The sequence below is a fragment of the Bidens hawaiensis genome, unplaced genomic scaffold (assembly GCF_021521415.1).
Source record: "Bidens hawaiensis isolate Kalapana, Puna unplaced genomic scaffold, B.hawaiensis_p1.1 tig00003857_1, whole genome shotgun sequence".
NCBI lineage: Eukaryota > Viridiplantae > Streptophyta > Magnoliopsida > Asterales > Asteraceae > Bidens > Bidens hawaiensis.
This window is the reverse complement of record NW_027491222.1, coordinates 2,399,134-2,421,780: the sequence shown is the minus strand read 5'-3', so window position 1 is coordinate 2,421,780 and position 22,647 is coordinate 2,399,134. Positions and strand designations below refer to the sequence as shown.

The following is a 22,647-nucleotide window of genomic DNA, read 5'->3' as shown; positions in this document are numbered from 1 at the left end:
AAAATAGTTATCATGCCAATTACTCTCCAAAATGTTGCTGTTTATACTTTTACCAATTATTTGGATATACAAAGAAAGATGCACGTACTAATAAGGCTACTATGAAATATTTACACATGGGTGGGTCAAGCTCGTTTATTCGAGTTCCCTTTCTAAGAAGTCGCTTATGGTCTCATAAAAAACAAGATACTGGGTCTGTAAGTAAAGTAACGCTTCCTATAATTTTGCAATTTTTGTTGGGCTCAGGACTACAAATTTTATTATATTTGTCATTCAAAAGTTCATTTCCACACCAGAACTCTTTCCAAACTAAAGCACTATTCCCAATTATAACACTCCTTTCAGGCAAATCACACAAGTTTATACCCCGAATAAGCAAATTCAGAATTAAATTTAGCAATTTCCAATCAATAACATTCAAACTTCTTCTAGCAGTTGGCTTGAAATCAAAACCAGGAAAATTATAAAAAGTTAAAATACAAGCCCGAAGAGCATTACCTTCAACTTTTAGTCTCCACCATTTGGCAAGGAAAGCCAATTTTAAAATTCTAAGCCTGCCGAACCCAAGACCACCGTTTTAGGTAAAAGTAACACATCCAATCAAACCCAAGTTAACTTCTTAACCGAGTGTCACCACCTCAAAGGAATCTCCTTCTAATCAGTGCAAAGTGCGTATACAATTTTATGTGCTATCTAGGACCAACTTAACAAGCTTAAGGTATGCAGCTATAGTTGTTCGACTTGAATAGACCCATACGAGACATATGACCCAACAGCCATACAACATATCACTTGCCTCATGCCAATACGAGTCATATAGTACTATATGGGTCAGGACAGTTCCCGATACCCCTATTGTGGAGAATGAGGTCATAGGCAGCTCTAGTATATAAGAAAAAAGTAACTATTTTAGCCCCACATTTATGGGGGTCCTAAATTTTAGGGTTTTTGTGTGCAATAAGATAAATATTTAGATCTTCAAATTTGATTTGTAAATCGAAAAATTATAGGGCCTAAGACGAAGAAGCTAAATCCATGTTTCTAGCCATGCTTTTTCCAACCGTATTAAATTGAAGGTGACATTATTGAGATAATAAGGACCTACTACGTGTCAATCTTGAGTGAATTCAGTTCTATATTCATGTTTTTCTCGTATTTTGCTTTGTTCAATTGTATGATATAAAAAATTTAATGACGGTGAAAACGTGGGTTTCTTAAAAATCGACACGATGCATAATTCAGCAAGCGAGGTTGTGAAGTCTAGGTGTCGATGTATGGCTGTGAGTTGAAACAACCAAAATTTACCCTCAAATTTTAATTTCGCTTTTCTTTCTATGTAATTCAGATCGTCCTGATTAAAGACATATTATATATATATATATATATATATATATTTTAAAGAGTCATTTTCCAAATCCTTATCATATCACTTGATTTTAATTATCTTGTGAGAAAATTTGTTATTTTAAGATCAAAAATTAATATGTATGATATTCAGACGATTGTAGAACATGCATTATTTATTGTTTCAATTTTATTTCATTATCATTTCTATGATTTGACCCTAGTTAGGTGTGAGAATCGTTTATACTAGTTGAATCAAATAATATTTTGTTGACAGGATTTAAAAGAAACTAGTAATCGTATCCACGCGTTGCTACGGATCAAGTTGGTGTCATGATTCTATTGGTGTCATGTTTTGTTTGTATTCGACCTGTTCAATGGTCATTCACCCTAACTCACAAAGAATTACCATAGTTTCTTAATTAAGCGATTTTGCATCTGTCACACCCCGACCAAAGGCGGCGGAACATGCTGAGGTATAATGATTGTCCATAAGCACATGACACTAATTAAAGTGACAGTATTTAATAAACTCATTTCATTTCACAACATCGAAAATGTCACATAACAATTATCCATAAAATAATCATAAACAAGATATCAAAAAATATGGCAAATTTGATATTGTTCATTTTTACTAATATCCTAAGGTCTTTGATGTCGTTTTCTTCACAATCATAAATCAACCAAGATACAAACCTACAACATTTCATAAAATAAAGTTTGTCAACACAAAGGTTGGTGAGCAATTCATAAGTTAAATCATATTAGTATATAATAAAGATAGCCACAAAACTTGCATACGAAACGATAAATAAAAGTGGTAATTTGGATAAATAGATATCGCTAAACACATTATCGACACCTAGCTATAAGGGGATGCCAAATAGTCTAGGATTTTATTGTTATCGTTAATTGCATTACGTTAACGACACCTTGCTATAAGGGGATGCCAAATAGTCTAGGATTTTATAGTTTCACCAACCAAAAGCGATAAACACATAGGCATATAAGCATAGAACACCAAATCGAACAATTATTTAGGTAAAGTATACAACTACGTTTGTGGTTTAAGATTCAAATATAAAGCATTTTGTTGAATAAGTATGAAATGTCACCCCAAAATAAAAGATGGAAAATGGGGTATGAAGTACTCACCTTCAAGTAGTAAACTTGAAATATGATAATTTGGAGATTTGTCGGAACGACGAGTTTAACGCACAATGCCTAAAAAGAAAAGAAGTCTTGAATTTAGAAAGGTTGTCTTGAAGGTCTTTAAACAAAATAAATGTTGAGAAATGTCAATAATTAAAGTTCAAGGTTTTAAAATGTAACTATTTAAGAATTTATAATAATAACCCTTTAAAAATGTAAGTTTGCTCGAAACCGGGTTAAAGTATCTACCTTAATATTTACTCAACCTATGTTAAGAAATAAGGTGGGTAAAATGCAAGAATGCAAATCCCTTTGGAATAAAGATACTAAAACGGTTTTTTTTTATCAACTGTTCGGGTTGCCGGTTGGGGTCTTGATAATTGGTCAAACCCAAAGTCAACTTTCCAAAATATTGAATGTTATAAGATAACTCAATAAAATTTAATAAGACTTAACCAAGTATGTAATTCCATTGTTTTAGAACTAACAACGCACGTTAAGCGAGTGTTCGGTTTTGTCGGTCCAAACTTTGTTATGAGATCAAGTTGGATCCAACATTTCCAAGTACTTAAGAAAATATTTAAAAATCAATTTGTAACTATTTTTAAAGAAATATACAAGTCTTGATGGCTAAAAAAAACACACTTGTGTGTCTTAAGCGAGTAAGAATCGGTTTGGTTCGGTTCCCATCTCACAACAAGTTCATAGATGGTTTCCACATGTCCAAACACTAAAGAACTTGTATAATAATATACAAATAAAAATACTTTAAGTTTTACAACCAAATGTTAACAATAAAGTCTTTAAACAAAAGTTCGGTTTTCGGTTCGGATCGTGTTTCGGGTTAAGACCGAGGTAAGATTCTACAAACCCATAACCATAGAATTTGTAAAAAGGATTTTAGAAACTTAGATCTAACAATAACTATGTTTAAACAAATATTTAACAAAACTAGTAACAAAGTTCGGTTTACGGTTTAGAGCTATTTACGGTTAAACCGAAGCATAGACTCTTAAAAACCCATAACCATGGAACTTGTAAATATGACCAACAAACTAAAATAAGCAAGATTAATATGTATAAACAAGTTATATAGATGTATATATATCAAGAACACGAAGTCCTCCATGAAGCCTTGCTTTATGAGGTACGAAACCTCACCGACCGGAATCGGAGAAGTAACTACCAAAGGTAAACAAGGGGTGTATATTATATATATGTTGCACAACCATAAACAAGTATTAATAAGGCTACATAAACTAATTAAGATGAAAGACTAAAAACCTTTAAGAACACTTAAGAAGATAACCTTAAATCTTTGATATTTGAAAGAGTTTTTTTTTTTTTTTGGAGTTGTGGCAAGGGAAAATGAAGAGGAAAAGTGGTGTATATATAGGGTAATGTTGGTGGTCAAATATGGGTGTAAGACAAAAGAGTTTTCATGCAAAATGGATCAAAACAAAAACACAAAACAAAAAAAAATAATAAATAAATAAAAATAAAAATAAAAATAGGATGTTTTCAAGACCCAACAAGTGTGAAACAATATTGCAACATAAATCCATCATTTTGATTATAACATAAGCTTCGGTTTACAAATCGGGTCGGTTTACATAATAAACAAATACAAAAACGAATACAAACAAGACCCGAAATTAACGAATGTCACAGTGTAACTCAAAACAACCAGCATAATTTTTCAAGCAATGCACCTATGGTGTTAACAAAATTGTGTCCAACAATATAGCAACCATAAACCATCTCAGCAATTGAGGAAGAAACAGTTGCAGCAGCTTGAGTTTGATGACAAACCTCACAAAGATAAGGTGTAAGTAACTTGGACATACAGCGAATGAAATACCGGAACGACAACCAAAGACAATACTAATAAAATTATTTTATTAAATTATAAAAACAATGTTGAAACTGTCATAAAACTAAAGGGCGTCATGGCCCGTTTTCTCCTTTAAAAGGCACCTATCTTCACTTAATTAGGCCGTTTTTGTGCCCTCATAAGGCTCCTCCGCTAAATGTCTTCTTGTCTAGTCACTTGCAGTTGCAGATAAGAAAACGGTCTTCAAAATCCAATGTATGTAACCTGTTGTTAAGGCATAGTAGTTTGAAATAAGTTATTTCAAATAAAATTAAGTGATAGGTTAGAATTTAGATCCAAAACTACACACAAATTAAAGTGCAAATATATTCGTAAATTTGTAACAAATCCATATGAATTGTGAAAATGGTAAGTGATAGGTTTGACCTTAAAAGTCAAAGGCTAGTTATATTTGTGATGGTTGAAAATGATTTATGGAAAGATACATGATATTCAAGTGGATCTTTCCGGAAGTATTTGAACTGCAGCCATAAACAAAAAAGTGTATTTATATACACACACATGGACATAGAACGTGAGCAGGCTCTGCAAATAGTTACAGGATTAGTGGTTAGTTTCTTGTTCTAAAGAGAAGTGAAGGCGAAATGCGGTGGCAGGCTACAAAAGATGAAAGAGAAGGTAAACAAATGATGTTGGCAGATGATGTGTAGAGCGAAAAAGTAGTGATTTTTTTTGTAAATTTGGGAAAATTGTGGTAATTTTTTTGTAAATTACAGGATGGAAAGAGAAAACTGTGATGATTAAAGTATAAAAAAATATTATTTAATTAAACAGAAAAGAGAAAGATGGTATTTTTTAATGTAATTATAGAGATGTGGATATGAGATCGGTTGAGAACGCTCTAAAAGATCAAACAACATGTACAAAGGAAAGCAACCTAAAAAACTGACAAAAGTATGCTGCTATCAGTTGTAAAGATGGCTTCAAATTTTGTAAATACCTTGTAACTGTCCACGTGAAAAACAAATTAGTCTGGAGACGTGCAAAGAAGTAATTGGCTTGTGTTTACTATTGATGAACAGTATATATTTAATATATATAATTTTGGAAATAATGATTAATGAACCGGCCCATGTAGACATGTACAAAAAATTCAGTTTGGGCCACGTGGAGCTGTTTCAAACTCAACCCGGTTGCAGCTTAAATGTTCGGTTTGGCTCATACTGGTTCGGTTCGTGACCCAACCCATCGATCCATGGCCATTTCGTAATCTGTTCCCTCAAACCGGTTTGGACCAGACCCAATTTAAAAAACTGGTTTGATCAAGCTGCACCTTCTTGCCTCCAAGCCGGTTTTAAACCCAATCCGGTTTCTTCCAAACCGGTTTTGACCATGGATTAACCAACCCGAACCGGTATGACCCCGACTTGTGCATGTCATGGCACATGCACACGTGACTTGTCTTGGGTTGGAAGCGTCAAGCTTGCATGCAGTGGATGTTAACAAACAATCGGAAGTTGGGTTGGACCGTAAATCCACCAACCTCTTTTAATGTTCATGACTGCAACGGGACCGGCCGATGGGACCCGACCATAAACGTTGAAGGGAATCATGTCTTGTTAGCCTGTTTGATCTTGGTGGCCAGTTGCTAGCTTTCAATTTTGTAGACCATTCTTCAATTTAATTGAATTAAAACTTACTAGTATGATTACATTTTACTATTTAAAGAATTAAAGTTTTGTCGGGGACTTATTTTTTTGTTTATTTTGGATTTTATATAGTTTTGGAACATTGTATACATTCAACTACATACGACCAACTCACAATTTTAACCGTTAAACCGTTACAATCCTTTATGAATGGGCGTTAAAGAGGGGCAAGAACCTTTTGGGCGCCATTGGAGTAATGGAACAAGGGGCTCAAGGGTTTAGGGTCAACTACAAATCCAACCAATCAAATTCTACTCGCTCATATTTTTATTTTAAAAAAATATTAAATAATAACAGTGTTGTTAGTTAAACCATTATATTTTTTCAAGTCCGGATCGATAATAAAAAACGAAGTAAACGACTAACTCTCGTTTATGTTAATCGGAAAATCTAACTCAAAAAACTGATTATAACTCTCTCAAAGCCTAACTCAGTTTGACTCTTGATGAACCCTAACTTGGCTGCATCTCACATATTCTATAATGTTTAATCATAACTCGGTTTATATAGACTAACCTAACTTGGTAGCCAAGTCATTACCAAATATAACAAAACAATTAGGAAACATTACCAACTATGACCTACTTAGTTCGCCGACTTGTGACTTGAAGTCCGAAATTATGTCCAGCATGAGTAAAAACCTTGATGCCTACGTGACAGTGATGAAAAAGGGCGTTTTATCACCTTTTTAGCTAAGTACACATAGTCTAAGGGGTGGGGGTCTGCCGGTACGAGAGGACTCATCATTCATAACTTCCGGTCACGAGCATACATTTAAAGTCGTTAATGTTATTTCAAAAGGTTGATACTCAATGACTATTTTTTTTTCTTTTGGAAATCATCCTAATCATCAAGATTTTTTAAACTTGGTACCGGAAATAATGATACTGTAATTTGCAAAAAAAAAAAAATGGGTGCTAGTATATAAAGTATTGGTATCGAACCATGCTATACGATCCCAAAACCTCAAAAAATTGGTATAAAATTAATATAGACAGTACCTGATACCATTTTCCAGGGCCATCGTAGAAGCCATACAAGGCTCATTCATATCCTCACAAAAATATAGTAATATATAGAACCAATTAATAAATAAGAAAGAGAGATGATGGAAGAAATGGAACAAGGTGTGGTCAGGTTCTCAATTGATGTCTTTTTCAATCTTTCATGACCTAATGATATTGGTGGAGTAACTATGGATGATATTTATGATAAAGTTACTTTTACTAATTGTTTTTTTCGGTGCAACTCATAACTCGATCTCAAATCATTAAAATATCACATGATGTAATTAATATATACGTTTTAGCTACGCTTCAACATATGTTTAAAAATAGGAATATGGGATCAATTTTTGAAGAATATTTTAAGCAACATTATAAAAATGATTTACAAAATGTAGTGTTATACACCTTACTTAGGGTAGCTAAAAGACGTTTATACACTTGAAAAGAAATACAAACTGATAAAGACAACAAAACTCAAAAAGATTTATGACTAGAACATGTCTGACATGAAACACGATGAATTTGAGTATTGAAGACGAACATATGGTGAAAATCAAATCAACCGTTGAAGATTAGAACCGAACTGATGATGAAACACCGTCGAAAGTGATCAAATGAAGACTCGATTACTTTTATGTTAATATTGTCAAATCATCATTTACGCTCCTCCATGATACACAAGGCCATGGACCTTTCCTTGAGCCCAACTGCAAATCTTTAAGCCCAGTTAAAACAACAATCAACTTCAAGTCTTTAGACCACAATCAAAAGTCAAAATACTAGCAGCCCAAATCAGTTATCCTCAACATATAACATGAAATGAAAAAGAAAGACATAAAAAACAAGTTAAGAGCATGTTTGGGATTGAGTTTGAAAAATGCTTATTGTCTTATTGGCTTTTTCAAAAAGTCATTTTGAAAATCCAGGATTTGGGGCTTTTGAAAAAAATGCTTTTTATCCTTTTCAAAAAGCTAAAATAAAAAAGATTTTTGTGAATGCCAAACACATTTTAACTTATTGGCTTTTTGAAAACACCAATAAGCCAATAAGTATTTTTCAAACTCAATCCCAAACATGCTCTTAATCTGTAACAACGATCAGCCAAATAACTATCATTGATCAATCAAACGCCATATGGATCCCACCACTGTAATATCAGCAATGGCAACGTTGTGAATTGCGATGTCTCTATGAGCTACAATCGCAACCAGGAAACGGAATATGCCTAGAATATATTGTTCACAAAAGAACTCATAATTTTATCTATGTCAGCCTTACCTGCAAATATTTAAAACATCTAACTTGAACACAACATGCTTATAACCAATTTCTCTAAACAACTCACAAGTTTATGAGTAATAACTAGAGGTGCACAAACCGGTTTAAAACTTAAAACCGGTTCGGGTTAAAACCGGTTCGGGTTAAAACCGGTTCGGTTTGGTCAACAAAAGTCAAAACCGGTTTATGATCGGTTTCAGTTCGGGTTGAAACCGGTTTCTTACCATGTTATGATTGGTTTCGGTTCGGGTTTTGACCGGTTTTTGCTCGGTTTTGGCCGGTTTCGGTTCGGTTAACCGGTTGGGATCCGGTTTTGGTGGAGAAAATTACAAATCGGTTCCAAACCTACGGTTTCATTCAGTTCCAAACCGGTTTCTACATAATCGGTTTCAAACCGGTTCGGTTTCGGTTCAGTTTTCGGGTCGGTCCGGTTAACCGGTTTATTTGCCCACCTCTAGTAATAACCATGCTATAAATGTATTAACGAGGTTGATGGAACGCAAAAAATAAGATTAAATGGGCTAGGGATAAAGGTGTACAAACCCGTCTGGGCTATAAAGCAGACCGAATTAGTCAATGGCTGGTCAAAACCGGTTTGGTCCAAACGGTATAGGTTATAAACCGCTTTAACGGGAAAAAATGTTATAATCTATCAAACCGATTAGTTCTGGGCTATACACCAGTTTAAGGCAATAAAAAAATAAAAAAAAAACCCGGTTTTGAGTAGGGGTAAAAAAACCCGTTTTTCCCAAATTGTCGATGCTTAACCTGGTTTGATTATTCGAAGTCCAAACCGCTAAACAAACTTACAGGTAGGGTCGGGTTGGAAATGGGCTAGGCTCAAACCGGTCTGGGGTTGCTATCGGGCCGGGCTGAACACCTGTTTATCGGGTTGCACCCGGTTTGGGCCTTGTTATTAAACTGGCTCCAAGAACAGCCCCTACACTCACTTCTTCTGATCGTTTCCCGCCAGTTGTTGACAACACCAATCAATCCACTGATCTTGAATCATGCTTTGGGTGGACAAATACAGACCTAAAACCCTTGACAAGGTTCTTGTTCACCAAGATGTTGCTCAGAATCTCAAGAAACTGGTACCCTCTACTGTTATTATTATCATTTTACTTCAAAAGCTAGGGTTTTTATTTACAAAGTTTGGATTTTGATCATGTATGTATGCTTTAGGTCACCGAGCAAGATTGCCCACATCTATTGTTCTATGGCCCACCGGGTTCTGGCAAGAAAACCCTAATTATGGCCCTGCTCAGACAGATGTTTGGTGCTAGTGCTGAAAAGGTTTTTTTTTTTTTTTTTTTTTAACTTAGATTTTTCTGTTATATTAACAATGAATCTGTATTTATTTTTTATTTTTACTGAATTTGATTAATTTATCACAGGTGAAAGTAGAGAACAAAAGCTGGAAAGTAGATGTAAGTGTGTTCATTTTAAAGTTTAATTATACCTATTCTTGATTATGCAAACAGTTTATTAATGCAAGATTGAAACCTGCATTTCAAGTACCTGTAATCAGTGTTGTAGAACTCGCCTGTCGAGTGGTGGGGTGGGGACTAGCGAATAATCGGGATTAATCAGATTGGAATATATATGTGATTTGCTAGATATACATATATGCACCAAATTTTAATATAACATTCTCAATTTTGACCCATTTTTATCAAATAGCCGATTAATCGGTGAGTAGTCGGTGGGGTACCGACTAGTGATTAATCGACGCCTAGGTACCGACTTGTAGTACTGGAAATACATATATTTACAGCATTTTTTATGTTCATGTGTTGTGTGACGTATGGAGTTCAATATGGTTGTTTTGCAGGCTGGAAGTAGAGTTATTGATTTGGAACTCACAACTCTATCAAGCACCCACCATGTGGAATTGAGCCCTAGTGATGCAGGGTTTCAAGACCGGTACGTTGTTCAAGAAATCATCAAAGAAATGGCAAAGAACAGACCAATTGACACCAAAGGAAAGAAGGGTTTCAAAGGTTGGCTTTAAAATCTACTTTAAGCGATTTATGTCAGTAACAGCCCGTGGTTTGATCTTTTTTGTTATTGGTTTTTGTATCAGTGTTGGTGCTGAATGAGGTTGATAAGCTTTCAAGAGAAGCACAGCATTCTTTACGAAGAACAATGGAGAAATACAGTGCCTCTTGCCGATTGATTTTGTGTTGTGACAGCTCGTCAAAGGTTACTGAAGCAGTGCGGTCTCGTTGTCTTAATATCAGAATCAATGCACCAAAAGAAGATGAGGTTTATATTTGAATTTGAATTTAATGCTCATGGATGTTAATTATTATTTTGTATTATGAAAAACTACAATGTTTTGCACGCTTGATTTTGTAAATCAGATAGTGAAAGTTTTGGAATTTATTGGAAAGAAAGAAGGGTTACAACTTCCTCCTGGATTTGCTGCTCGTATCGCTAAAAACTCAGCTCGGAGTTTAAGGAGGGCAATACTGGCATTTGAGACTTGTCGTGTCCAACAGTTGAGATCAGTTCTGAAATTTTTGTGCGCGTTGGTTTTGAATGCAATGTTAAATGAGATTATTTTTCACATAGGTACCCATTTACCAGTAATCAAGTAATTCCACCAATGGACTGGGAACAGTATGTCACTGAGATAGCATCTGACATTATGAAAGAACAGAGCCCTAAAAGGTTTGTCATTTGTAAACTTTCTCGTCAATATAAGTTGTTATTTTATGATAATATGCCTGGGTCATTAAGTTATTTTTATGCTTTTTTATTGATATAGGTTGTTTCAAGTTCGTGGAAAGTTGTATGAGTTACTCGTCAATTGTATTCCTCCTGAAATCATATTAAAGGTTATAATCTCTTGTTGCAAGATTACTCATTTTATCTTTTAGCATTTTAATTGAAACTGAAGCTTTTTTGTTTATTCAGAGGCTGCTTTTTGAATTGCTGAAGAAACTGGATGCTGAATTGAAGCATGAGGTCTGTTATTGGGCTGCATATTATGTAAGTTCATGTTCATGATAAATGTTTTATCAAAGATTCTTAAAACTCTAATATCTCCTTTTTTAGAAGTTTTATGCTAAATCACTTATTTCCCCGTCATTGTTTTTATATATAAGTTACTTTTGTAATTGAACAAATGGAGTAAATAGTTTCTCTAATGTTGCTTTATATTATTATTTTTTTTATTTTTCAGGAACATAGGATGCGTCTTGGACAGAAAGCTATCTTTCACCTTGAAGGTATGTTATGCATCTCAATAGTATTTTTATAATATTTGCTTCTAACATGCATGTATTAGGCTGAGTTGTGAATCAGTTAAGCTTCTATCTTTCATCTTCTTTCAACAGCATCATCATGTGCAGTTTACCTTTTGAAATCATTATGCAACACATAATTAGTTTATGCTTATGATAATATTTGACATGATTAAATATACAGATTCAAAATCCACCTTCAATACCAAGAAAATAATTACTCGCTGCATCCGTGACATGTTTACATGTTTCAAAATAATTAGTCTGCCATAGTCTTTATTATAATGACAAGTTTTACATATGTAACTTCAATGTTTAGACATACTTAAAAGAGGAAATGTTGCGTTTTTATCATGAAAAGAATGAGATTTTATTTTTTCATGTTATCGATTTTTTTGTATTGTTCGAGTTACTAAAACAAGGTGGTTGATATGTCTCTCTTTACATGTTATTTGCAGCATTTGTGGCCAATTTCATGAGCATTTACAAAGGCTTCTTGATTGCAACATTCGGTTGAGGCCCACCAAGACACTGCATGAACTTGTTATGTGTTTCAGACCCGACAGTATCGGGCTCATCAATGTTGGCTTCTGAAGTTTTAGTTTTAGCTGTTATTGTTAAAATTGCATTTTGCACCCTCCGCTTTTGTTTTTTAAGCTGTACTGTATTATACTTGAAACAACCTTTACGTTTGAGGAATATTGCAACGTCAATGTTTTGAATGAATATTGTCAAGCTGACCAACGAGCTCTTCCCATTTACAAATCCATCTCTTCAGGAGGTGTAAACCGGCCGGGCCATTCGTGAGCTTGGCTTGTTAAAAGCTCGATTTAAGCTCAGTTTAGCTTGAGCTCAAACTTTACATATCTAGCTTGATTAGACTTGCCAACTTTTTATATATGTAACTTTTATTTAATATATTTAAGTGTTTAAATTTTAATTATGATTGTATATTAAATGATAGCAAAATAACTGTATATAATTCAATAAATAAACCTGGAGATATTAGAAAGCAATATAATACAATAGGATTTCACAAACCTTAATAATATTCCACAAGTACATATGCATGTATATAAATATATTTACATCAAATGAGTATGTCCTTCGGTTTTTAACTGCAGCACGTATAATACAGGTTACTTAAATCACAAGGTACGCAACGTGAACACATGCCAAACAATCTAAGTTTGATCATGTTTCTTATTGCCCCTCTTATTAAGAAGGCAATGATTCTACGCCGCTTTGGTAAATTTCATCCACATGTGACGCAGGCACATAAACTGCATGTTGCAACGAGCTGTGGGTCCGCCCGTAGATCACATATACAAATACTCCAATCAACAGCCATATTGACACTCGCAGCCAAGTATCCGCCCTACAGTTTTCATACAAAATTACAGTCTTCCAATAATAACATTAAATCTTTTTTTAATGAAATGAACAATTTTTTTCTTTTTACGTCTTTGACCTGTTTAACAGCCTGATCTACCCATTTATAAGTAAAGGGGTCAAAAATGTTACCGTTAATTATCATATTATATCATTTTTTTTATAAAAAGAGTGAGACCCATCACAATGTTGTTTATGGGGTTAATCATCCATCACTTAAATATTTGACTGCTTTCAAAAGTCAAATGTTAACTTTGTAAAAAGATGCATAATTGACACTAATACTCACCCAAGATTGAGAAGCAAATACATATTGATAAGAATCGAAAGGATCGGCAATAGAGGAACAAATGGGCATATGAAACCTGGACACAGCAATTAGTATGATTTAAAATCTTCCATGAAAAGTCAACTATAGTTGAAAACAATGAATATCTCCAGCAAGAAAACAAGATAAATAACAGATATATTACCGCCCGTGTGCCCAAAGTTGTGCCTGGCATCATCCTGCTCGATGTAAGTGAGCACACCTAGACCCAATAATAACAGAATTCCACCAATTCCACATGCTGCCAACCGAAAATAACTGTTCATAGAAGCAACAGCAAAATGGAGCCAATAAACCACAACTCTTGAATATAAAACAACTATTTTTACATATTCATTTTGTCGGGCGTATCACTTTGCAGTTAAGATTGATTAAAATAAAAACAGGAAAGTCTCAGGAAACAAACCAACCTAGGAATACCAAGATTGGAGGCTGAAAATGTTAGAATCAATGCTCCAACACAAGTAAGCATTATAGTCCACCCTGCAATTTTTCTTCTCTTTTTTTCATTTAATAAGGCTGCAAATATTAAAAAAAAAAAAACTCATTAATCCTTCAAATTTTCTATAATGAGATAATGGATATGAATGCTAAGAAATCTAGATTATAAACCTTCAGCTGCTACTTTAGCAATTAGAGGATATTCAACTGATTTCTCTCCCTTTTTGTGTGAACGTTTATTTTTCCCCCGAGAAACGCCAATTTGACCATTGCTGACCTCAACATCGGCTTCCTCGGTTCTAATAATATTGCTATAACGCAAAGAAACCGAATCTATGGCAGCCTGAAGTGAAGATGGAAGTGGGACCTCATCTGGTGGGACATACCGAAGTATCAGAACCGAAATTGCCACCATTGTGAATGCAAGAAGGGTGCCTACACTAACCTGCAACATTAAGAAGAAACTATTAAACATCTTATAAATTATTAAAAGTGACAAGATGATACATATTACATACCATCCCTGCCAACTGTTCAACATCCATTAAAAATGCCAAGGTGGCAGCAATAAAACCAGTAAGAATTGTGCTCTTAACAGGAACTTGCGTGCGCGTATGCACTTCTGAAAAGAATGATGGGAGCAAACCGTCTCTAGCCATTGCCATCAGGATTCGTGGCTTCAAGAACGGAAAATCTCAGTTAGTCTAAAAAATAAAAATTGCAAATATTATGAGTTGATTGCCATTTATTTAATAATATATAAAAGAAAATGTGTTCAAGTGCCTGAGGCAAAAGTGAGCCCATTAATGTCGAGCAGAGAGCGGTTACAGCTCCTATGGTTATAACATACCTGCGAAATAATCAAACAATAATCTTTAACGTAAATAAACAAAAACTTTGTAGAACGATAATCGAATAAAATATATATATATTTACTTACGCGGCCCAATGAATACCAAGGCTTGCAAATGCAGAAGAGATTGGAGTGTCGGGATCCATTTCATAATAAGGTACTAAACCAACAATAACAGCAGAGACCAACATATATAACATGCAGCAAATGGATAATGCAGACCCGATTCCTAAAGGTAAATCCCTTTGAGGATTTTTCACCTGTAAACAAATAAATATCATGAATTTCTTGAGCACTTACTATTATTTTAGATATTTGACATATAGTCCATCATTTAATCCAACTATATGTACCTCTTCTGCTGTGCTGGCAACTGAATCAAACCCTATGTATGAAAAAAATACTGTAGAAGCGCCTGCAAGCATCCCATCTACTCCAAATGGGAAGTATCTGTCACACAAAGAATAAAAAATAAAAAATTTTAAAAATTGATTTTGTTGATGCATATTTATAAGTATAAATATTTGATGTCAGTTACCCTGTTGGGAGTTTATAGCCAGCCCATCCACTCTTAAATCCAAGATATCCACCAGCGATGATCACAAATACCATTGCACATAAGTTTGCGGTAGTCACAATTGATTGCACAAAAGTACTCTGTCACAAAAAAAACAATCAATTTTAAGAATCTTTTAAAAGAAGAAAAAAAGAATGAATTAATAAGTAAACACCAAACTATAATAGCTACCTCCTTGATTCCTGCACATAATAATCCTGTAACAACAAACACTAAAACGGCTGCGCACGGGTCGACCACAATATCAAGCCCGGGAACAGTATGTCGGGATAGAAAAGCTGGAAGACTATCCGGCCCCCCCAAAAAGCAATGCCTAAATGAAGAAATTCATGAGCTTTTTACGTAATTAGCATCCTTGCATATAAATCTTTTTATAAATAATGTAAAATGCAAGCACCAGATTAGGAGAAATGCCACGGGCGACTGCAGATCCACCAATTGTATATTCCAAAATCAAAGCCCACCCGATTATCCAAGCAAGACTAAACAATTACAAAATAATAACAGTATCAGCATCCAAAAAGTTATACAACAAGAATGACTATTACAGCAGTAAACCATACCCTTCGCCAACACAGATGTAAGAATAATGATACGCGCTTCCAGCCGAAGGACACCGACTTGCCAGCTCAGCATAACAAAATGCAGAAAGAGCAGCTGCAATTCCAGCTATCAGGAAAGAAAAGGCTAGTGCCGGACCCGAATGCTCTCGCGCAACAGTCCCCACAAGAATGTAGACTCCAGCTCCAATTGTTGAACCAACACCTAATTCATTTCATTTCATATTCCCAAAATTAATCAGCTTTAGCATCAAAACATCTAATTTAAAAAAAAAATTCAAACTTGATACATGATAAAATAGTATAATTCTGTGTTTATGATAAAATCATAAAATGTTGAACCAACACCTATTTCATTTCATTTCATATTCCCAAAATTAATCATCTTTAACATCAAAAACCCTAAATTTTTTTTTAATTCAAACTTTATCTATGATAAAGTAATAAAATAGCATAACTTTCTGTGTTTTATGATAAAAACATAAAATGTTGAACCAACACCTATTTCATTTCATTTCATATTCCCAAAATTTATCACTTTTAACAAAAAAAAAACCCTAAATTTTTCTAATTCAAACTTGATCTATGATAAAATAATAAACTAGCATAATTCTCTGTATTTTATGATAAAATCATAAAATGTTGAACCAACACCTAATTCATTTCATTCCATATTCCCAAAATTAATCACCTTTAACATCAAAACCCCTAATTTTTTTAAAAAATTCAAAGATTCCAAACTTGATGTATGATAAAACTATAAAATATCATAATTCTCTGTATTTTATGATAAAACCATAAAATTAACCACTTTTAACATAAAAAAATCCTAAATTTTAAAAAATTTAAATTCATTCAAAATAAAAAAGAATGTTACAAATTCAAAGATTCAAACTTTATCAATGTAAAATAATAAAATAGCATAATACTCTGTATTTTATGATAAAACCATAAAATACCTATAGCAATTAAATGGAGAACTGATAATTCTTTAGCTAACTGATGATGTCCTGTATCTGATGACTTTGAGTGAATTGAATCAACTCTCTTCCTTCTCACCAAACTTCTAAACCCTGATTTTGCCCCATCATTATTAGTCCCCTGATTTGGATCCGAAACCAAACCCATCTAATAAACAACCAGATTTCAACAATTACCAACTGGGGTTTTGTTAATTAACCCTAATTATGAACAGAATCAGGGTTTTATGTTCCAAAGCTTGTAACTTTAAGCTGCCAGCATAGAAATGAGAAAAAATATGAAATACCCAACTCAAATCTTGGATTAAAAATTGAATCTTTTTGAATCTTTAAGAATCAAGATGGATTTGGTGGCAGATTCCGAGGATCCCAAGATGGATAATCGGTGAAAGTGTGGTGTTTGCCAGGGTGAGAATGATTGTGTTTTGTGCTCTGATTTTGAAGCACTGTTTTTATTGGGTAAGTGGGCCCACCTGTGGTGGTGGTGGGGCCGGTCTGGAATTTGCTATTGTTTTATATCCAATCAAATTTTAATATGTTCCATTATTAGGTTTTGGGAAGTTTCAATTTGGTACCCATAGTGTTATCAAAGGCTGTTGCTTAGATTTTTAGATTTTACAGGGTTTAAACAAATCAAGCAATAAACTCTTTTAGATTTTTACTGGATTTTGCTGGGTTTTAAAACAAATTATTAAGCAATAAAATCTTTTACATTTTCAATAATGATAATATAATAACTTATTAGCATAAAAAGTGTTCCCATAACGAACATGATATGTGTGTTTAGCTTTGAGATCTTGATGTTATGTTGGGGTTTCAAAGTTTTCTAGGAAAACTCGAATGAGAAAAGCGATGAGAACTTGATGAAAAGAGTTTGGATGTTTATTTTGCTTTGAATAAAAAAGTTTAGGAAATGCCAGTCTAAGGGAAAGCAGATACTTGTGTCGGAGGCCGTTAAAGTCACAGTTTCGAGTATATTTCAACCGGGATTTATCACAATGGTCATTCAGGCAGCGGGATTTCCTTGAAACATGAAATGATTGGTTTGGACTGCCTAGTGTTGTCTGTGATTTCAATGCTCTCTCTCCCCCCTCGCTCTCTTGCTCGTGTTGATATAATACCCATCTGTCCTATAAACATCTCTGATCTATCTCTCCCATTTTTTTTCAAGCATTTTATACATGTATCTCTCTTAAGAACGAAGAAAGAAAGAAATCAAGAGTGGTTAAAATTCGACAGTCCAACGAGTTCGCTAATGAGTCTCAATTTATCAATGACACTTGGCTTTGATCGTCTTATAAAATTATAGGTTTTATCAATTTTTTTTTGACCTTTGTCCTATTAATCTTTTTTTCAAGAAGATGACGACTTTTGAAAAGAATTACTCTAAATTATTATTTTTTTTTTTCAAATTGATGGAAGAATCAAATGATGATAGTGAAGAAAAACTATGAAACACAATTAATCATATAATTCTTGATCCTACTATTTTTCTATATTATTGGTCTCATTATTTACATGCGAATCTTATCCCCAATATCTTCATACATTATATACTAGCTTTTAAACTCGTGTATTACATGGGATTTGTTAAATGACAAAAAATAAGATTTGCTATTTGAAATAAATAAACAAAATTAAAGATAAAAAAGAAATTAAATATATTGTTCAAACAATAAGAAGTCTAGAATCTCAAATTTATAAAATTGATAAAATCTCTTTATATACAACATTTGTTATTTTATCACAAGTATTCAAATCGTTATTCAATATAAACAAATTTAGACCATGTCTGTTGTTACCTTGAATAATGCAACATATAATGTTCATGAGAAAAAACAGGATATCGAATGAACAAAAAAACCTTAGAAAAAGATTGTTCTTTATTATTTTCTTCTTGTATTTGTATTTCTACTTGTTTGACCTTCAATCAATATTTTACTTTCAATTTCATGACTATTTTATAACCCAATTGTTAAAATTGTTTTGACCCATGACCCATTGAAAGCTAGTATAAATGATATGGCATATTAAAATATTAGAATGGTAAATTGACTATTTTATAACCCAATTGTCAAAATGATTTCAACCCATAACTCATGAATAGCATGGATTAAGAAGAATAGAGATTAGAAATTATGATTTAATATGATTATGACATATCATCATAATTATTTTTATTTTTATTTTCCAGTAGAGTAAGATTTTGTCTTCAATCTTCATCACCATTCCCTGGTCTATCTACTTTATCTTTAATTGTTTCTTTTTGTTGTTTATCTATACTTGGTCTCCACGTGAGGCTTTGCTCACTCTTTTGCAATACATACATAATTATTGTTATTTTGTTTTTGTTACAATGATATTTGAAAAGGTATATCCTTTATATTAAATAAAATCAAACACATGACCAAGATGAGTACTTTACGAAACCTAGGGACCAAAATGAAAAGTTTTGATTAGATTAAGGGGGAAGAATCTTGGTCTATAAAATAATATAGATTATGCTTCCTTCATAATCTAGCGGCGTTATAAGCTTAGCGTAAACCTACCTTTTTATATTGTAACCATAGTTTTATAGTATCTGTTTAGCATATTATTATAGTACAACGTAATAAATTTAATCAGCTAAGCCAAATGGGGGATGGTCTTAGCTATCGGCTAACAATATTTATAGTCAAAATATTAATATTCTTTTTAAAATTCTATGCTCCTTGAGATATTATATTTGTATTAGTAAAACTTTAATTTAAAAAAAAAGTTTTGATAAATGTTGCCTCTTGAGCGTTTGTTAGGAAGATAATCATCAACTATCTTGTTAAATCCTTCGAGCCAAGTTTTTAAGCGATTCTTTTTAAGGCTAGATTGAATCGTTGAACTTGATCAAGAGATTAAAAGTTCATAATAGCAATTTCCATAGCACGTACGAGTTAAAAGTTTTATAGATGAACCACGTAGTATTTAAATTATGTTAAATTTGACATCTGAAATAGATTAAACTATAATATTAAAATGATGATCATCCTTTTTGGTCAACTTCGTAATGGACTGCCTACAAAGTCAAAGCCAACCATGAACAACTCATTAAAAGTTAATCAGAGAAAGCAAACGGTTTCCTTGTCCATGTATCCAATCGATTAATCAAAGAAGTTGGGTCTGAAAAGGTCAAATTTGACTTTTTTGTGTCTAATAGTATTTTGTATAGAAACTCTAGGGATGATAAAAAATACATAAATTCAATCAGCTTATACATATAACAATTCACAATTAACAATGCTAATTTTTACCTATAAAGTTCATACAAATAAAAATAAAAGCCTCAAGTTTATTTGTAATGTTTTATCAATAAAAATATCATATCTATGTCTCTCAATATGTCTTCTTTGCTATTAAATCATCTCCAATAAAGGATTCTTAGAAGTTTTTACATCTTATGTGGAGATTCTTAGTCGAAACACCATTGGAGTGACAAATTCTTTTTAGGTTTTTGAAGATCACATTCTTGCACAAGAATCTCATTTTTACAAGACAAGGGAGTATTGGTGGGCCATGGGTTGGGTTTTATTAAAAAAAATCATATTCTTTGTTTTGAATATATATATATAGGGTGAGTATCGCTATATATATATTATAAATCATTTATACATATACATATATAGTTATAAAATATAAAACTACTTTATAAGTTATAAACAACAAACATTATAAACTAAAATAAATAATTAATTAGTATTTTATTTTTTAGCTCAAACGAAAAATATTTAAATTTTAATTTTCCCTCAAAGAAAATAAATATTTAACTTTTAAATTTTTATTTTTAAAATTTTTCTTAAAACGAATAGTATATAAATTATTATTCAATATAGATTATAGATATAAAAATAAAAGATTGGTAATCAAAAAGATGTAAAGGGTGATGATGATGTGACAATATTTTTGAGTTTCCTTATTAGACTACCTCCAATGCATGCATTAGTGGTATGCGTGCGATGAGGTAGAATGTGCATGTGGAAAAAATTGCATTGAAGATGGATGCATGTAGGAAGCACGCACTGCACCAAGTGTATGCAAATCCATGTTTTAATGAGCCCCGCAAATAAAAAAAGAGGAGAGAGGATGGTGATGTGGAATGTAACATTTCGGATTTTTCCAAACCCGTAGTTGTTTACGTTTGAACCAACCGAAACATTTTTAGACCTTTATTATTATTGAAAATCAAGTGTTTATAAGTAATTAAGTTTATAATGTTCACTTTAGGCCCTTATACTTTATATGTTGTTAAAATCTTAAACTATGCATAAAATGTTTGTTAAATGACCTAAAATCAAACTATAGGGACTAAAGTTGATAAATACTGAAATTCCATCTTATTTGGCCGGAGCACAACGTGGTGGGATGGTCCTTCCCCACCACACGGCGCCTTGGAGGTGATGCACAGCTCGTTTCGTTTATTATTGATTCCTAGTTCGTTTTTGGTCCGAAATCGCTTATTTTAGGACATAGCCGAGTGAATTAAGCCCCATGAAATCCCCCAAAGATTAGATGCATGTCCATATTCATTAACCCTTGTCCAAGAACGAAATTTACTGGTTATAATGTTGATTTGATCATTAAAGGCTCATCTGGTTCGAAAACGAGTAAGTTACCATATTTAGTTCATTTTAGTGAATCCTATCTAAAAATATCATATATTCTCTGCCACAAATCATCCCTAAACCCTAACTCACCTACTCCAGCCGTCCTCCATCTGTTCATCACCAATCTTCTTCGGTTTCTGCATTATTATTGACGATACACTCATAAACGTTTGACTTTGCATACATGTGGACCTTTGACTCTTCGTTTCTCTTGATTCTTTCACTTTCCGGGGTAAGTTGTAAACATAGAAATCATTCATATACATTCCCTAGTCAATAAACTTCAATCAATTTCGGTGGTTGAAGGGTGTTGACCGGTAAAATCGTTTAAAATTCATTAAAGGGCAAAATAGTCAACTAGTTTGACTTAACGTTTTCTCATACTTCTGGTCGGATTCAACGTTCGGTCCAGAAGACTTTTATTCTCGTAACGTAATTTTAAGGCTACTAACCAAAACCCGACTTCCGACTCGTTGTTCGGATTCTGGTCAGTACCAGCTCGCTTAAATCTTAAAACAAACATAACTTGAGTTCTAAACTCCAGTTTGGATTTATTCCAGCGGCCACAAGTTCGTTTTTACTTATATTATCATATCTCAAAGATCAGGTTCTGATCGGTTATCTCGTTTGACGCGTATTGGACGACTCACTTATTCGTTGATTCGTTTATTCTGAATTATACTCACTTATCGTTAATCTAAGGTGATTTATATCATTCCCCTATTTTACTCAATTTTCTAAAAGTTTTGGGGACATACGCGTACGTATCCGTATTTCATACTATATATATATATATATATATATATATTCAAACAAATGCATACGTGTTATTGTGGGTGATTTAATCAAACATACGTGCTACCTGCTTACTTGTGTTACCATTCAATCAATCGTATATTGGGATTACTATTCAATCAATCATATAGCAGGTGTTCCTGCTGGTGACCAACCCCCGATTCGCTCGGCAACGGTCTACATACTTGTTTGTGTTTTGATTATATTTACCGCACCTATCACGTCATGCTTATTTATATTGTTGTGTCGAAACTGGTGATATTCTCACTCAACTTTATGTTGATAAAACTCCATTTTATATGCATATGCAGATTGCTTGTATTGAAGATTGAAGTTTGGACATGTAGACAAGACCTTAGGATATAATCAAGTTAACCTTTATTTGAGCTCATAATTGTATATTTAAATTGTTGACAGAATTACAGAAATTGTCCTTTATCTTTCACTCGTTGTCCCTGATCTTCAAAATTGATCCTTTTTGTCCTTTACGTTTCAAAATCCAACAGCGT

At 33.2% G+C, this 22,647-nt stretch overlaps 1 protein-coding gene and 1 pseudogene across 2 annotated transcripts; one reads left to right on the top strand and one right to left on the bottom strand.

Moving 5' to 3' along the window:
* The first annotated feature begins 9,299 nt into the window (after positions 1-9,299).
* Positions 9,300-12,207, top strand: LOC143624526 (replication factor C subunit 3-like). The gene is made up of 11 exons (XM_077095146.1): positions 9,300-9,421; positions 9,513-9,623; positions 9,725-9,757; positions 10,162-10,330; positions 10,414-10,595; positions 10,694-10,830; positions 10,905-11,003; positions 11,101-11,170; positions 11,250-11,324; positions 11,518-11,563; positions 12,037-12,207. Exons 1-11 carry the CDS (start codon positions 9,338-9,340, stop codon positions 12,093-12,095), a joined length of 1,065 nt encoding a protein of 354 aa, XP_076951261.1. The 5' UTR covers positions 9,300-9,337; the 3' UTR covers positions 12,096-12,207.
* Positions 12,208-12,636: 429 nt separating this feature from the next.
* Positions 12,637-16,991, bottom strand: LOC143624540 (cationic amino acid transporter 2, vacuolar-like; annotated as a pseudogene). Its single transcript, XR_013152135.1, has 14 exons — positions 16,689-16,991; positions 15,733-15,934; positions 15,567-15,651; positions 15,341-15,482; positions 15,131-15,249; positions 14,946-15,042; positions 14,680-14,852; positions 14,523-14,589; positions 14,258-14,416; positions 13,911-14,184; positions 13,709-13,817; positions 13,444-13,556; positions 13,260-13,335; positions 12,637-12,956 (listed from the first exon to the last, which is right to left on the bottom strand). The product of XR_013152135.1 is annotated as a cationic amino acid transporter 2, vacuolar-like (transcript).
* Between the last annotated feature and the right edge of the window lie 5,656 nt (positions 16,992-22,647).

Bases quoted from the DNA above. Each gene is read 5' to 3' on its own strand.
- LOC143624526 (XM_077095146.1), top strand. From the start codon at position 9,338: ATGCTTTGGGTGGACAAATACAGACCTAAAACCCTTGACAAGGTTCTT. The intron at 10,331-10,413 runs GTTGGCTTTAAA...TTTTTGTATCAG, and splicing joins AGGAAAGAAGGGTTTCAAAG to TGTTGGTGCTGAATGAGGTT. The intron at 11,004-11,100 runs GTTTGTCATTTG...TTATTGATATAG, and splicing joins AAAGAACAGAGCCCTAAAAG to GTTGTTTCAAGTTCGTGGAA.